The following is a 16967-nucleotide window of genomic DNA, read 5'->3' as shown; positions in this document are numbered from 1 at the left end:
GTCAGCATGCTTGCCTTGAGCCAGGGAAGCTGGAATTGAGTGATGGCATCAGAGCAGGACTCCAGCCAGCCACTTATTTTCTGGCAGCAGCTAGCCAGTCAGCTGAAGTTGTAAGAAACTGCAGTGCAGTGTTACGGGAAAGCCTGCTCTGGAGATTGTATCTTCCTACCTGTGCCAATGCTGCAGAGGCTGGCTAGTGCTAAAAACAGCTTGTACTTTTACATGCATGTGTTGGCTGGATTAAATGTTAATCTGGGCAGTCCTTTTTTTTTAATAATCAGTTGCTATGCCACCCCTCTGATCCATGCAGTGCAACCAAACTTGCCTTGCACAGCTCTGCCCATCGGATGCCTGAGAACAAGGGCACTCGGTGAAAGGGGAAACCACAAGGGTTGAGTGGTTCAGTGTTCTCCAAAAAGCACAGAGTGCAATGCAGCCTGTGTGACCCCTGCCATGGCAATCACTTCCTGTCTGTTCAGTGACACACAACTTCCCTGCTCTTCACAGTATTTTGCTTGCCAAACAACTGCTTTTGAAACAGAATGCAAGAAATCTGGGGAACTTGTGTAATCATCCTGAGCCAGTGGCAGCCTGGGCAGCTGGGCCTGCTTTGGGAACTCCTAGACAGGCCCCAGGGATATCATAGCATCCCACTGCTGTAGGCACAGTACAAACCCCACGGGCCTTCTCTCTCTGCTGCATCAAAAAGTTAGTGGGCTGGAGGGCTGATTGTTCTGCTTGGGCCATGCTGAGCCACACGTACCTGGTGCGCAGGGTCAGTTCCAAGGGACCAGCCTTGTGTTTCAGAACTGCAGCAGGGAAATCCCAGCACACATTCATCTGAATGCCCATAGTGCCAAGGGTTTTTTTGGAAACATACATGGCATTGGCTTGAGGGCCTGGGTTGTGTGCAGCTGTTTCTAGTATAGATGAGGGACTGACCATTTGCTTTTCAAAATCCGCTGCTTCTAACAGTGAGCTCACTGGAGTGAAGAGCAGCAGAGTCAGTTGATGAATCCTTGGAACTGTTCTCCTGGAGATAAGTGCTGCTACTCCTGCCAGGTCCAAAACAAAAAACAAAAAACAAAACAAAACAAATTAGCTTGAAGGCAGTTACTGACTTTGAGTGAGTTTTCCATTATCAAGTGTCATTTAAAAAACACATAAAAATGTTCTTGCACCTGCTGCTGTCCCCTTGTGTCCCTACCCCACTGGCCAGGGGTTTTGATGTGAAAGATTTTGTTGCTCTCCCAAAGCTTATGGTTTCCAGGCACTGACTTCCTGGTGCTAGTAAAAAATGATAGTGTATCCTACAGCACCAGGGTTTTGCAGGCAACGAGTTGCAAGAAAAGTATTTTATTTCAGTGTCTGTACTGAACAATAGCTGTTCAGAGAGGGCTGTCTTCCCAGGTGGGTTGTTTTTTTTCGTAAGTGTTTGACTAGAAATGTGAATGAAACAAAGGAAATGCCCAACAATGCTCTGAACAGCTGGATATTCTGCTACTATTTTGCTTTATGAGAGAAAAAGTTAGATGAAAGTGTTAGGTAGGCCATACATGTGCAACGGCAGCTTGCAGTGATTTGAGCAGTGTCTGTGGCTAGAAAGAAGATTCTGCTGACAAATGGAAGGAGAAAATAACTAGAAAGAGCCCATGGAGCTCTCTGAAAAGCTGCTGCCCCTTCTAGTCCATGGATCATGGTGCCTTTTGCTCCTGTCCTGAGGTGGGGTGTGCTATTCGTGATCCATACATCTGCTTTGGGACAAGACCACCAATCTTGGTTGCTGCACATGTTTGTTTAGCCATGAAAAGACTTTTCCCCCTTTAGATTTAAGGGTGCCTGCTTTTGAGTGTGGATTATGTTGCCTGTTGAAAGCTCAATTGCTTGACACTCAAGCTACAAATGTAAAGCAGTTGTCTAAACAAAGTGAACAGTAACAAACACTAATTTAAACGTGGATGATATTAATGAACACTTAATGTGCAAAATTTAAAAAGTGAAAAGCAAAATGCAATGGGTGTGATGACTTCTTGTTTTGAAGTCACTTTCAAAGCATGTGAAGAACTGAGATAAAAAAAAAGGTGGTGTCTAGAGAAAAGGAGGAGTCCAGAAGGACTTAAGTCACTCTAGGTGAGAGTCTTGGGCTTTTGTTCTTGGCCTGTGACGTCAAATACCTGAGAAATGGACTCTTAGAGCCTGTTCTCAAATTGAGAGGGATGACCTAAATGCAGAATTACCAGTGATGAAGCACTCTGTGGTTCAGTCCTTGACTGCAGAAACAGTCATTCTCCAAGTTGTTCACATGTCCTGAACCAGGGTCAGTATGATTGTCCCCAACAGCATTCAGCAGCCCTTCCATTAACCCCTCTTTAAATGGGAACATGGCAGTGAGGAGCACATCCCCTCCTGAGTCACTTTTCCTCCGGGCAGAGAGCTTGTGTTGGCTGCAGTATTTCAGCTGCTAAGGTGAAAAAGAACAAAACACTGACAGATCTTGCCTGAATCACAGGCAGTGAAGAAAACATTCATTGTCCTACCTGCCTGCCTTGACTTTGGGAAGTCTGTCCCTGCTCGTACTGATATTATAGCCACAATATAGCTGTTTCCAGAATTCCCTCCTTCTGGGTGAAACCCCTGAGCAAGAGATAGGAAGGGAATATGAGTGCAAATGGAGAAAGGGTTAACAAGGGCCACAGGGTCTGTGAGGGGTCCCTGCCAGCCCAGCTGAGGAGCACGTAGCAGAGGGAGTCCAGTGCTCTGCAGGTACCTTGCTGGTCAGGGTGAGTTTAGAAAGAGCAGCAAATGCAGGACAACCATTGCCTATAGCCCTCATCACAGTTCCCACTTTTTCCAGAAGGTGTCTGTAAATCCACAGCCTTCCCACCCAAAAAAACAGGTGAGAAAGCAGAAGAGGCCAGATAAGGTCCTCCAGGTAAGGGAGGACCCCGCGTTCCACACAAAAAACAGCTGCAGGGTGGTGAGCTTCCATTTTGAATCACAAAGAATGATTTTTGACTGAGATTTTTGTCTTTTTAGCACCTGCAAGAGAGTGTAAAGTATGCTGCAAATTAATTAGTGGTTTGCAGTAATAGTCAGGGCAGGGAATTCCTCTAAGTGAATTAACATTTTTCTGGTTCCCGTACCGGTTTATGTGGCATGACTGGCCCATTTACCCCGCAGTACCTTACATTGGCTCAAAAATGGTACCTTATACTGGCATTCACTCACGCCAGCTAAAAGAAATAAAACACAGAAAAAAACAAAGAAAATATTTAAGCGCCTTTATTGCTGGTTTTTGCCTGGTACGTGCTTCAAGGCTGCCTGCTTCCCCGCTGGCGAGACGGGGTGACGGTGCATCTACAGCTGGAGAAGAGGCTGCCGCCATTGTTTTAATAAAAAGGCCCCGTTAGGGCGGGAAAGGGCAATACCGCCGCCATGCCGGGGATCTGCCCGGACGGGATTCGATTCGATTCGATTCGATTCGCTTCCCTTCCCTGCGCTCCTCTCCCCTCTGCGCGACCGTCCCACGGGCCTCGGGACCTGGACCCGGACCCCTCAAGCCCCGCCCAAGGCGCGGCCCCTTTAAGGGCCTTTAACCACGGTGGGGGGCGGGTCACGCGCGGCCGCGGCGGGAGGGGGCGCGCGGGCGTGCGCGAGCCGGCGGCTGCACGAGGAGGGCGGGGCCGGGGGCAGGGGGCGGGGCGGCGCGCGCGGGCGGGCGGGATTATTATGGGCTGTGGGCGCCGTCGCCGCCGCTGAGGGGGAGCAGCAAGATGGAGCTGTCTGCAGTGGGGGAGCGCGTCTTCGCCGCCGAGTCCATCATCAAGCGCCGCATCCGAAAGGTGAGGAACCACCCCCACTGGGGCTGCGGGACCCCCCTCACCCCAACCTCAGTCCTCGCTGCCGGGCCCCGGCCGCGCCGCTGGCCCGCCCGCCGGGCCCCCGCCTCACACACCGCCCCCCCCAACCCCATCTTCTCCCCCGTGTGTTGCAGGGGCGCATCGAGTACCTGGTGAAATGGAAAGGCTGGGCCATCAAGTGAGTGTATCCCGCCCGGGCTGCGGGGATGGGATGGGGCAGAATGGGATGGAGGGGGAGGTATCTGTATGTGCAGCTGCGGGAGTATTTGGGCGCTAATCGCTTTGCTTGTCCCCTCCGCTGCTCCCGACCCGCAGGTACAGCACCTGGGAACCCGAGGAGAACATCCTGGACTCCCGCCTCATCGCCGCCTTCGAGCAGAAGTGAGTGTTCATCCCCCACCCTGGGTTGGGGGGGCTGCAGCAGCAGGTTTGGTTTTGGATGGGCGAGCGGGAAACAGTCTCCAGGCGCTCTTTTTTTCTTTTTTTCTTTTTTTCTTTTTTTCTTTTTTTCTTTTTTTCTTTTTTTCTTTTTTTCTTTTTTTCTTTTTTTCTTTTTTTCTTTTTTTCTTTTTTTCTTTTTTTCTACTTGTATGCTTGTTTTTCCCTTTGGGAAAAGTTTTAACTTCTTGACAAATTTGATTCCCTAAAGGGAACGAGAGCGTGAGCTGTATGGGCCCAAGAAGAGAGGACCTAAGCCTAAAACTTTTCTGCTGAAGGTAACTCTTATTTAAATAACTTAGGCCTAGCAAAAAAAAATCTCTCAAACCTTGCCGGCCTGTACCCTTGGAAGGAGTGGACTTTCAAGTGACTTGTGCCTGATGCCTGGCTCTGGGAGCGCGGGGAAAACCCGACAGGAAAGGGGGGGTGGGCAGAGGCGCAGAAGCATGTGAGGGGAGAACGCGTGTGCGTGCATCGAGTGCCTCAGCAGGACGGTCAGCACACACAGATGCGCATGGTGAGCCTGCAATCTCTTTTTCCAATGTCCTCTCCTTTTCATGGATTTCTGTTGCCGCAGTGGAGAGCTAGTCAGTCCTATCCTCTTCCTTTAGCAGGCTGTTTCATCTGACCCGTGCCCTGCAACTTAGCAGCATGCTGAGCGGTCAGGCAGCAGAGGCGGGAATCCTGCTGCCGCTTGTGCTCCTCTGATTGCATTTAAGGATGTAGGTGCTCCATGAGAGTTTCATGAAGGGTTCACGCTTTGATCTGTAAACTGCAGGCTTGTTTTGCTTTTGCAGAGGGTGAGGGGTGGATAAAAGGAGGAGGAGTGTTTCACCTCTGCATAGGATGGCAACTGAAGTTTCCAGTTCCCCTCTGATAGACTCAGCATCTCTACAAGATGTCATAGCATCTCTGCTTGCTTGCAGAGAAGAGCAAAGAAGGTAGTCCCTAGTGCAGGCCTTCTTGCCCTGTATTTTTACCTTCTTTTTTTTTTTTTTTTAATTTAGAACTCTGGTATATGTGAGCTCTGTGAATTTATTAGTTTGCAGATGAAATGCCTTGCTCTACTCCCCTCTTCCCTCCCCTTCCTCTCCGACTCTCCAACTGTCACAATCTCAGGCTCCAAATGAGCACAGAAAGAACACACCTTTGTACGGTTCAGATAGATGAGCAAGTCCACAGTTCCCATGGTTTTATTCTGATAGGAAGCCCCGGAACAGCCAGTGTGGACCCTGTAGTAAGGCATCACTATCTCCAAGTCATCCTGCGGCTTTGGGCAAGTCACTTAGGCTTTGTGCGTGTTTCCCCATCTGTGAAACAGGTTAATACTTCCCTTTGCCTGGCAGCAGTAGGAGCTTTACTCAAGTCAGCGCAGCACTTTTAACTGCATGAGCACCAGAAAGCGCAGTGAGGGGTAGAGTGTCACCTCTTCTCTGCTTTGAGAGGGCACAATGAAGCGCACAGAAGAAATGTAAGAACAGACATATTCTGATGCTCTGCGTGAAATCCAGGGGACCATGGTAATCCTTGGGATGTCCTGTGAATGGAACTGTCCTCCCTTCTCTTTCTGCTAAAGAAATGTTCTGTATCTGTAGCCTGAGAATTACAAACATATCTCATATGTGCTACCTCTTATGCTGTATTCAGGGAACACAGACTAGTTGGCTTTCCTCTTTCTGGAAGTAAATGTAACCCTTGTGTTTAGATTTCCAGCAATGCAAAGGAACATTTGAAGGGAAGCTCACCAGCTTGGAATAGTTCTCTGTGTGTATTAAAAAATACTGGTATTTGTAACACCTGACACTGTTCAGAGCTGTAGAGAGGTGACTATGCTATGTGTAATGAGTTTATTTTTGATTCTGAATGTGATATGGCCATATCTACTGCCATATCACTCATTAAAAAAAAAAATCACTCATTTTCACTCATTTAAAAAAACAAAGCCAACCCCTGAACTCAAAACCCACTCATTGCTTCTCTTTTCCCCTTACCCTTTAAAACCCTCCTAAACTGAATGGGAATTATTCAGCAGCGTCCTTTGAATCATGTCCATGACACGTTTTTGTGGCACCTCTTTCTTCTGCCAGCTCCTCAAATGGTAGTGGAAACCTGTAGGTTTGCAGAGCTGGCTTGTTACTTTGTAGAAGATGAATTGTGATAGGAAGCAAGATCAGCTCTCCTGAAGGCTGGTGCCATGTTGTGGGAGAGGCTGGCAGGGCAGAGTGCTATCACTTGGTTTGCACCTCTGGGAAACAGAGGTGGTGGAACTGTTAGTGCTCTGACTTGCTGTTCCTTTATGACTTCAGATCCTACCCTAAAAATAACACCCCAGACCAGGCAGTGAGAAGTAACTCTGTCGGAGCCAGCCCCATCTGAACTTGTGTGAGCTCTGTTCAGGTAAACCAGAATCAACACAACTGCGACTAGAGTTATGACAGAGATGGTGACGTGGTATGCAGCTCAGTTCTTCTGACACCTGAAGATGCACATTTGACCTCTTTCAGCCCTGCAGCACTGATGCTGCTGTGAGAGGAGTGGGATTGGGTTCTACCTCGTGCGTGGCTAACAGTATTTTCAGTTCTTTCAGCTGCAGAATCTCTTGCTGGTGAGAATTTTGGAAGCAGGGGAAGAAATTTTGTTCTTGTATGCCAGAGGGAGTATTTGGAGATGGCAGTTAGAACAATATTCTTTTTGACCTGTTAACTGAACAGATTAGGCCTGGATGCAATGGTATTTAAGCAGGAATCTGGTCTAGGACTGCTTTGATAGACTAGTATGCCCTTGACTTAGTGCTTGCTAGGATTTTTCATGTGTATCAGTGCTTAAACTAGGCTTCCGAGTCTCCAGAATGGCATCAAAAGATGTGCCCTGTTACACCACTCAGTCCCTTGGTTTGTGTTGGGTGTTTTAGCTTGCAGTTGGAACGAGGTTTATCCTGGGATTAGTTCTCAAAAGTTGCAGATAAGCACTCAGGGGGATTTACAGAAAGCATTCCAGCAGGTTAGTGGCCCACGCCTTTGAAAGAGCTTTGAAAAGCTGCATCTTTGACCACCTGCTGCCTTTGTAAGCCAGGCTTGTGTTTCTGAGAGCTGTCTAACACGTGCTTTTTCAATCAGACTGCAGAGGCACATCACAATCCAGCCTTTGTAATATCACTATCAAGATGGCCGGTGTGTTGGAAGCTTCTTCAAACAAAGCTGCAAACTTCAACTGCAAAGTTTTGGGCAGGAAATGGGTCTTTATCCTTTGCAGGCTAGGGGCAAACTTTCCCACAGCTGAGCTCAGGCTTGGCAGGAGGTTGTGATTCTTGGGAGGCTGCTGGTGTGCTGCAGCCCTGTGCTGCGCAGATGGGAAATGAAGTTCTTGGTCTGAAACGGGCAGTGCCGTATGTAAGGCTCTTACCTTATTAGGTGTCTGGCAGAAGTCATCTTTGAAGACAGGCCCTTCAGCATGGACAGTGGTGTGAGGTTAGAGAGAGACATAGCACATGCTGTAGTGATCTTCTTTTTCTTTTGCTCAGTTTGCTCTTTTTTATTTTGCATTTTTCTCTAGGTACTCCACTGTGTGAAATGCAAACCTCACCAACTCATCTAATAAATTCTAGCAAGTGCTATTCAGAGACAGAGCCTGATCTGCAAGCTCAGTGGGTGGCTGGCAAAGACCCCTAGTCAGGGTGACCATAAATACTAAGGTGACAGGAGTGAAGGTTAATGGAAAGGAAGAAGTAAGGGAGAACAAGAGTAAAGGGATTCTTAGTAGGAGAGCGGGGGAAGAAGGGGCTGAGCAGCATGGTGCTCTGGCCTTTTGCCCTTTCTTGAACTCCAAAACTGGAATTGAGTTTCTTTTGATCTCCTCCCTGTTTGTAAATTATCCTGAGTAATTTGAAAACAGATGGTTCCCCTTTTGTAGCATTTTGTTCCCAATCCAGAGGGAAACTTTAGTTTATGGCAGTGTTGCTTGGGAGAACTGTGCTATGAACTGGCTTGCTTTTGCCTTGTCACTTGGAAGACTGCAGAAGAAAGAGGGTGATAAAAAAGCAGCAGTCAAAAAGGGAAAAGAAGAGCTCTTGCAAAGATGGGAGGAATGCAGGTGGAGAATAAAAGACAACACAGAGCCAATAATTCATGAGAGAGTAGCGCTATTATGGTGCAGCAGTACAACTGGAATTGGCGAGATTTTGAAATAATTAACTAGAAATCCATTGCCTTACAAGGTCTTTGGTTTGGTTTTTTTCTTCCAAATTGGAGAGATTTTGATACAAATCAGGTAAGAGAGGTCTTTCTAAGCACGTGTCTGTGTACGTGCTTGTGTGCCTCAGTGCGTTAAGGGAATGAATGAACAAATATGCTTGCTGGGCCTCAAGGGACACTTATTCAGAAATAGTAGGGAATGGGGGAGATACACTGGTTCCCAGGGGCAGTGAGGAAGAGCTGTACAAGATAAATAAAGGTGATACATATCCCAGATGGGAAGAGGGGGAAGGGAAGCAATCCCAGCAATTGGCTTGCTCTCATGACAGAGCACTGCAGCAAGCCTCTAGAAGCTGCATCCTGATGTAGGCTGAGCTGTAAGTAGAGAGTGAATTACTTTGTATACATGCTGAGTACCTCTTCAGCAGTGAGCACATCCTGCGGGTGAAAGCAGCAAAACCTAGGGAGGTGGTTTCCATGTGGAAAACTTGTGAGCCAAGTAGCAAACTGTGGTGACACAGCTGAAAGGATTCAGCAGGTTTGTTTTTCAAAGACCTTATCCTCATATAGCCTTTGAGTGTCATCGAGGAATGGATCCAGAGCAGGGAGAAGTGCATTTCCAACAAATGAAACTGAACGTTGAGTCTTCTCCAAACCAAAGATAGCAAGTTACTTAATCTAAAGCTGGAAACAGGGGAAGGAGAGCCTCTGTGCTGTCCTCTGCAGTGAAGGGATGAGTTTGTGTAGGTGATGCCTGAATAAACCTGATCCTGTGGTAGGAATACTAAGCTTCCTAAGTGAGAAAGCTCTGGGGGCTGGTCTTAGATAAAGCATCTGATACAATTTTTCTTGAAACCGTACCTGAAAAAACAAGATAAGCTGAGTATTTACATGATGCTTTTTGGAACTTGCATCGAAGCTGGTAACTGCAGATAGCAGTGTAGCAGCAGGGGAGGACTGTTGGGCCCTAATTTACCCTCCCTTAATAAATCTGACCAAAGTGTCAATGCTGTGTGTAGACTACCTGGAGACTACTGAAGCTGGAATTTAGTAAAGGCAGATAGCTGAAACATGAGTTAGAAACAGTTTCAGCCTTGAGAAAGTGCCCCAGAAGTGACTGGAAACACAGACACATAGCATGTAAATGAGACCTATTGGTTCTGGCACATTGGAAAAGTCCAGGCCATGTACCAGGGCTCTGCACTAGCTGCTGTGCAAGCACAAAACCAAGACAGGCCTCTCTGTGAAATCAGGACAGGAGCTGATGAATGTGTAAAGCAGAGAAAGTAAAATCAGCAGGGCTGTGAAAGTGGCCAGGTAGTGACCATCCCACTATTACCACTTTGTTAAATGTGGCTGATGGGAAGCTTTGCTCAGGAATTTTTGGGATGTATAAGGAAACTGAGGGTGTTTGTGATTGCTTCCCCCACACTCCTGGGAAGCTGCCTTCTTTCTCTCCTTGGTGATGGAGGTGGTGCCTGGTGCAAGGCAACAATTAGATTTGACTTGGAGCAGAATGGCACAGAAGGGGCAGAACTCCTCACTCCAAGGCATGATTACAGGGTAGGCAATTAATCTGAAAGATGTGCAGTGTTGGCAACAGGAGAGGCTCTGAAGGATACCTGTGTCCATCCACTGAAGCTGTAGAAGGGTTTTCAGTGATGCATCTGTCTGTAACCTCTGCCTGGCTTCCCTGTCCTGTATTTTGGAATGGGACATTTTGTTACATTTTGCTCTTGGGTCAGCAGTGGTAAATTGGTGAGAAACCCAAAGCACAAGAGCAGCAATGCTGGAAGGGCTGGCTGTGATGTGAAGCAGGATGAAAAGGAACAAATTGATTAATTCAGGTCGTGCTGGTATGTAACGTCAGAAAGCAAACTTTAGCTTGTCCTTGTGTCTGCCATCTGCTTCAGAGGGACCTGAAGAGATGGAGTAAGCACAGTCCAAATGTGCATTTGCCTGTGCCTGCACCCTCCTGACCAGATCTGTAACGTCTCCAAGCTGTGTCTTGATGAGATGGAAGGGGGAGAGTTTGTGGTGCAGGGAGTTCACCTGGTGCTGTTGCTGTGCTCACGCCTGTGCAATGTCTGTGACAGGAACTGTGTCGTACTTTCTCAACAGTTTGGGGCATGGAGCAAGGCTGAACAAAGAGTAACTAGATGGACACTGGGATGCTTTCTGCTACAGCAGGATGTGTTGGGATTTATGTATGCTGGCAACACTTCCCTTTAGCTAGGTAGAAACAGCCCTGTTTGTTAATGTGCAGAGTGTCTGTGCCTGCCTTGGGGTTGTGCTAACTTGTGTCTGTTTGTTTGTCAATCGGCTAACACAGAATCTAGGTCCCCAGTCAGGATGAGCCTTCAGATGCATCGTCCTCAACCTCAAAGTCATTGACAAAGGTGGGAAGACTGTTTTCTTGTACAGTCAGAGGAGGCCTCGTTTTTGCAGACATTTTAAAGACAGAATACAAGTAGTACTTAGGCTGTGATCATCCAGTGTTAGTCAGAGAGGAACAAAATGTCTTCATATCTCTGTTCTCTGCTCATTCAGGATCTTCTGTGGTTCCCATGGATATCTCTGTGGGAGAAGAGGGACTCTGGCTAACAGCAAAGCTCTGGAGCTGTAGGGCCAAAACTTTGAGCTTTTTGTGCGAGAGCTGGCTGGGCCCCTTGCTTAGATCTATTAGATCCCTGCCTTTACAGGCACATTTTTTCCCCAGGCATTTCTCTTGTAGGAGGCACAGCCTGCAGGGTGACAAAGGAGATGGAGTTGAGTGCTAAGCTCTTAACTGGCAAGAAGCCATCCCGATCTTGGCATGTGCAAGGGGCAAGGGGATGGAAAAGTTGGGGAGGAAAAGCAGCTGTCGTCTTCTAGCGCTGCAGTTCTTGCTGTACCCGCGAGGTGGGGGAAGCTGCTTGTGGGATGGACAGTCACAGGGTGGGCACTCCCTTGTCCCCTCCAGGCCTGTGTGACTTCTACCTGTTACCACTGCTGAGAAGGAGTGTGGAAGGGGGTTGGTTTGGACAATTACTGAGGTGCAGGTGGAATGATGAGCTATACCAGCAACAGTGCTCTGATGAGATGTGATGTAGGAATAGAAAGTGGGTTTCCATGCCCACAGGTCATACAGCAATAGCTTACCAATGAAACTGTTGTTCCTGCTGCCAGAAAATGTTCCTGTCTCTGGTGCATGAACCAGGGCAGTTTTTGGCACCAGAAGAGCTTAAAAACATTGCTTTCCTGGTCTGGCCCTTGGGTAGGGCTAGCCCTGAAACATGCCTGGGAAATAGCAGTTTCTCCCTGGGGAGAGTGTGTGTCAACAGGGTACAGCCTAGGGAGACATTAGCTGCCCAAAATGATACAGACAGTGTCCTGTCCCTGGAGGCCGTGATGGAGCTATCAGTAGTTCGTAGGTGTGTGCCTGCTCTTGTCATTGATGTTGGGTATAAATGTGTCATAGTACTGCCAGTGAGTGCTTGGCCTGACGTGAGCAGTGCCCGATTTGAGATGCGGCTGCACCTAGGCTGCCTCTCTGACCCTGTTTTTTTTCTTCCTCCCCACCACTGCAGGCTCGGGCCCAAGCGGAGGCCCTTCACATTGGGGATGTACACTTTTCTGTCAAGCCTGGTTCCAGTACCTCCTCTCCCAAACTCCACTCCAGTGCTGCCGTGCACCGGCTCAAGAAAGACATCCGGCGATGCCACCGTATGTCCCGGCGCCCCCTGCCTCGTCCAGACCCCCAGAATGGTGGGAGCGTGGGTGGCGGGGCTGGCATTCGTCCTCCTGTCTCGCCCTTCTCGGAGACCGTCCGCATCATCAACCGTAAGGTGAAACCCCGCGAGCCCAAACGTAGCCGCATCATCCTCAATCTCAAAGTCATTGACAAAGGTGGGAAGCCAGCCAATGGGGCCGGGGGCCTGGCTCGGCCCAAGATCCCATCCCGAAACCGTGTCATTGGCAAGAGCAAAAAGTTCAGCGAGAGCGTCCTTCGCACTCAGATCCGCCACATGAAGTTTGGCACCTTTTCGCTCTACAATAAGCCGTCTGCTGCTACTTCCTCTCTGGAGGGCAAGGGGGAGGCTGAAGGCTCCCAGGCAGCCTCCTGTGGGCTCATTATGGGCTCCACCCCTTATGATGCCCCGAGCTCCAGCTCCTCTGGCTGCCCATCACCTGCTCCCCACTCCTCCTCTGACCCAGATGATTCCCCTCCAAAGCTGCTCCCTGAGACCCTCAGCCCAACCATTCCCGACTGGCGTGAGTCAGAGGTCCTCGACCTCTCAATCCCACCTGAGTCAGCTGCCACCAGCAAGCATTCTCCCTCGGGAGGGTGCAGTGGGGGGCAGACACCCTCCTTGTCCCTCTCTTCTTCTGATCCAGAGCAGGAGGCTGGTGACTGGCGTCCTGAGATGTCCCCTTGCTCTAATGTGGTGGTCACAGATGTCACCAGCAACCTCCTCACTGTAACCATCAAGGAGTTTTGCAATGCAGAGGATTTTGAGAAGGTGGCGGCAGGTGGTGGTGGAGGAGGCAGCAAGTGAGCAGCCAGGTCCCCCTGCTCCAGGGTTGTAGGGGGAGCTCTACCTGAGAGAAGTCGTGGTGCGAATGGCTGTCCTTAGTTCTCTCCTTCCTCCCCTTGGCTGTCCTGCTGCCCTCACTGCCACCCTTCCTTCTCCTTTACTCCTGCCCACTTCCTCTTGCCTGGAGGCTGGAGTGTGTCAGTGGGAGTGTGGGAGCACCCACTGTTCTTGGGTGTTCATACTGCTAGGGGGAGGCAGGGAGGGTTGTGGTGGGGCTGGGGAGGGGTTGTTTGTCCTTGAATGTGGTGTTGTCCAATGGGCATGGAGCCTTTGGGGCTGAGAGATGAGTGAGCATGTGTCTGTGTGCCTGTGCAGATGGTGAGGAAGGTGCTGCTCTTCTTCGTTCCCCTTCCATCTTTGACAAAAACTAAAGAGGAGCTCCAAACCTTTGAGAGGAAGATGTAAGAGGATTGGAGCCCTTGCCCATGTCCTCCAGACTTTCTCCCACAATGTGCATGCAAGACTCTTCCATTCTTCCTTGCCATGACTACCATCCTGCCATCCTTCCCCTCTTGGCCTGCAGCCTGGATCTGCCCTCTCCTGTACTGTCCTTGTGGCAGTTGCTGATCCAGATGCCCTCAGAGTGAGGGGGAGAAGGACAGGTGAAATGTCATGCCTGGAAGGTGCTTGAGAAAAAGCTGGGGTGGTGGGGGGTGCCGCATGCAGCCTATGCCTCATATTGGCTTCCCCTTTCCTTTGACTATTGGTGCTACCTTGGCAGTTGTATGGGTGCTTTCAGGTGCCCTGATCCCTCTTCTTCTCCTGCATCTTCCAACCTGTTCAGCTCCTCAGGAGAAAGGGAAGAAAAGGAGAGTCTGCTTCCAGCCTGCTTCCAGCCCATATCTTCCTCATGATGTTCATCACCTGCACTTGTTTGGGAGAGAGGGGCAAAAAATGCCTTTCCCTGGTCTTTCTGTGGCAGAAGCAGGAGTGGGGTGTGCATCCATCCTTCAGTCTGTGGGAAGAAAATGCCAGCAACGTTACAGCTGCCCCAGCTGCATGAGGCTGCTCTCCCGCCTTGTGCATACATTTCCCCCAGCCCTCTTTGCTTCCTCTTGCTCCTTCCAAAGGAAGGAGGGGTGGATGCTAAGGCAGGTTGTTTGTTCTTCCTGCTTGCTTTTGCCCCTCCTGTTCTCCCCTCCCCCTGGTGGGTGGCCTGGAAGAGGTTTCCCCTCTGTCTTTTCAGCATCTGAAACAGCCCTTACAACTGTCAACCAAAGGTGCTCATAAGAAATACCTATCTCTCTCACATCCTATGCATGTGTGTTGGATCTCTTTCCCTCAAGCTCCTGTGAGCTGATCTAGAAATTCCTTCTCTTCATCCTAGCAAGTAGGAGGGAGCAAGATCACAGCTTGCTGTTTGTTCCACAACTCCCTCTTCCCCTGACCAGCTTTGTTCACATCTAAAATAAGCTCTGTTTTTTGCCTGCCATTTCTGGCTTGCTCTGTTTCTGTGTGGGTCCTAAGCTTCACGGTGAGAAGCCGTTCCTTTGCTCTCCTTTCTTCTTCTACTTGCACAGGACTGAGCCTCTAGAGACAAGGAAAAGAGGTGCTGTTAAACTGGTGGGAGAGCCTCACTCTCCCAGCTCTGTCCCTGGATGCGGCAGAGGGATATCACTTCTACATAACATGCTGCACAGGTGAAAAGGGTGGAAAAAGTTCCTCATAATCAGGGCTCATTTACTTACAAACCTGCCCTGGGCAGGTGAACACAAGTGGAATTGGCCCCTCTGGTGCTTTCACACAAGGATGTTCAGGAGCTGCTAGCTCTGAGGACTGCTCTCCTGCAGTAGTGATTTTGTGGTTGCAGTGATCTGAGGATAGAAGGGAGGCAGTTTGTGGGAGGGAAGTAATATTTGTCTGCCCAAGGGACATTGTCAGGGTGGTAGAGAGATAGACTGGCTTCTGACCTTAATTAGGGCTTTTGTGCCCAGAGCTTGTCTATTCCCTGCCTCCAGTGCCTGGGCTGGTGTAATAAAATCTTTGCTGCCCTCCCCACAAACCTTTCCTTACAGTGAGTGGCATTCCAAGCTGTGGGAAATGGTAAATTTACACCAGTTGCAGTTGGGTGTCTGTGCAGACAAGTCTGAGGGGGATTCCAGGTGCTTGTTAGCACCACTCTTGGTACACCTCTTCCTTTTTCTTTCCTTGGTTAAAGAGCTTACTGGACTCTTTGGGGATGTGCTTTCATTCACAGCTGAAGCTAGGGGCAGGGAGACAGAGTTCCGTGATCCATTCACCAGGCTAAGGCTTTCTATAACTTGTTGGACTTGTGTGCGTGTCTGTGATAATACCTGCTTGTATTTTTTGTCAGTGTTTTTTTGGGGGTTTTTTTTTGTTTGTTTGGGTTTTCTTTTGCACATCTTTCCTGTGCCTGGCACACCCAGGGATCCCCTATGTTAGCATAGCCTATCCATTTGACTGCAGCTTCAAAGATGAGCAGTTTGTAGGCATAGGGAAAAGCTCTTTCTTAGGAAAATAGTGAGGAGATTCTTCTCTTTTTCCTCACCCTTCTAAATAAGAACTAATCTGTGGCTGTGAGATAAGAGGAGCTGCTTTATGGGGTGAATGCAAACCAGCCAGTCACTTTAGGTTGTTAAGTTACTGTTTGGTGTGTATGTGGTGATGTTTTGTTTTGTGGTATTAAGGTTCTGAAAAAATTGTTGAAGCGTTTAAGTGGGAGATAAAAGGGATCTTTAATAGGAAACTCTTGATGTGTTTTGGCCAAGATGTGTTGCTTGGCAGAATTCTTTTCCCCAGTGTCTCTTGTATGGTGTTCTTTGGGGGCAAGGGGCAGGAATTGTTTTATTGAAGGGATTTTGCCTTTCTCCAGTGTGACAAGCAAGGGAACTGTCTGTGTAGAGCAAAACAGTGGGTCACTGTAGGGATGCTCCTCAAGGACCTTCTTCCTGCAGTGAGGAGATAAAGGGACTTGTTGCAGCAGAGAAACTCGTGCAGTAGATCCTCTTCATAGAGGAGGAAAAGAGTATGATCTGGCTTGCAGACACAGCTCACCTGCTTGTGTGACAAATCCCTCCCTGGGTGGGTCACCATGTGGGAACCAAACCCTGAACCTCATCCAAAATGAGGATCCCATGTTGTTTTGAGTTAGAGGTTTGCTAACTTGAATGCAGCAGTCGCCTCAAGTTCCCTTAGGTGGAGACGACACTTGAGGCTGACTAACCTACCTTTGTATTCACATGGGCTGCACTCCCTCTGAATTTTTGCCCTTACTCCCTAATGGAGATAGGAAAGAAGATTCATCCATGCCTTTTAAAATGGGCATGGAATTGAGGGAGGAGTTTATTTGAAAGTATCCCCTTCCTTTCCCTTTAACCCTTGGGGAAAAAAAATCAACAAAAACAGGGAGATATTCTCTGTGTCTGTGCCATGTTTGTTCTCGTTGTTGTGTTTTTAGAGGAGATTTTATGATGGAGTGGAAAAAGTGAAATGATTAGTTTTGCATAAAAAAAGAAAAGTTTAAAAAAAATTTCTACAGGGAAAGAGCGAGAGAGAGTTTAAAAATGAATAATAAATGCAGTGATTGCACAAACTGTAGTGGTATTAAATGGTCCTTAGAGAAAAGAGTATTTTGTAGTATCGAAGCATGTGTGTCTGGGATGGTGTTTGGCTTGCTTGAACTGGAGGGAAAGGCATTCTAGGACTAAGCAGTAATCTCTGAGATTAAAAGGCAAGTTGCATGATGGAGAAACCCTGTCTACAAACCTTTCCCGTCCTTGCCTCCCAAGTGTTGGAGTGAGTTCCCTTCCCTCCCATACCTCTCCTGTGAGCTAAGGTGGAGTCTCCAAATGGTTTTCTGGCTGAGCAGCCCTCAGAGATGGCTGGTCACATTCTGACAGAATGTGGGTCAGGCCATCAACATGGAAACAGTTGACTTAGTT

At 48.6% G+C, this 16967-nt stretch overlaps 1 protein-coding gene across 2 annotated transcripts; it reads left to right on the top strand.

Annotated features, from left to right (window-relative positions):
• The first annotated feature begins 3725 nt into the window (after positions 1-3725).
• CBX6 (chromobox 6) lies at positions 3726-13258 on the top strand. 2 transcript variants are annotated; one of them, XM_083858714.1, is made up of 5 exons: positions 3726-3842; positions 3995-4038; positions 4176-4241; positions 4510-4576; positions 12112-13258. In XM_083858714.1, exons 1-5 carry the CDS (start codon positions 3774-3776, stop codon positions 13024-13026), a joined length of 1161 nt encoding a protein of 386 aa, XP_083714840.1. In that variant the 5' UTR covers positions 3726-3773; the 3' UTR covers positions 13027-13258. The 2 variants fall into 2 exon arrangements, with proteins under 2 accessions (XP_083714840.1, XP_083714839.1); XM_083858713.1 differs by having other exon boundaries at positions 12058-13258.
• Positions 13259-16967: the final 3709 nt, after the last annotated feature.

Source organism: Zosterops lateralis, assembly GCF_965231275.1.
Source record: "Zosterops lateralis genome assembly, chromosome: 4".
In the NCBI taxonomy this organism is placed as follows: domain Eukaryota; kingdom Metazoa; phylum Chordata; class Aves; order Passeriformes; family Zosteropidae; genus Zosterops; species Zosterops lateralis.
Note: the sequence above shows the minus strand (reverse complement) of the source record. Positions and strands in the feature narration are given on the sequence as shown.

Bases quoted from the DNA above. Each gene is read 5' to 3' on its own strand.
- CBX6 (XM_083858713.1), top strand. From the start codon at position 3,774: ATGGAGCTGTCTGCAGTGGGGGAGCGCGTCTTCGCCGCCGAGTCCATC. The intron at 4,039-4,175 runs GTGAGTGTATCC...CCCGACCCGCAG, and splicing joins TGGAAAGGCTGGGCCATCAA to GTACAGCACCTGGGAACCCG. The intron at 4,577-12,057 runs GTAACTCTTATT...CCACCACTGCAG, and splicing joins CTAAAACTTTTCTGCTGAAG to GCTCGGGCCCAAGCGGAGGC.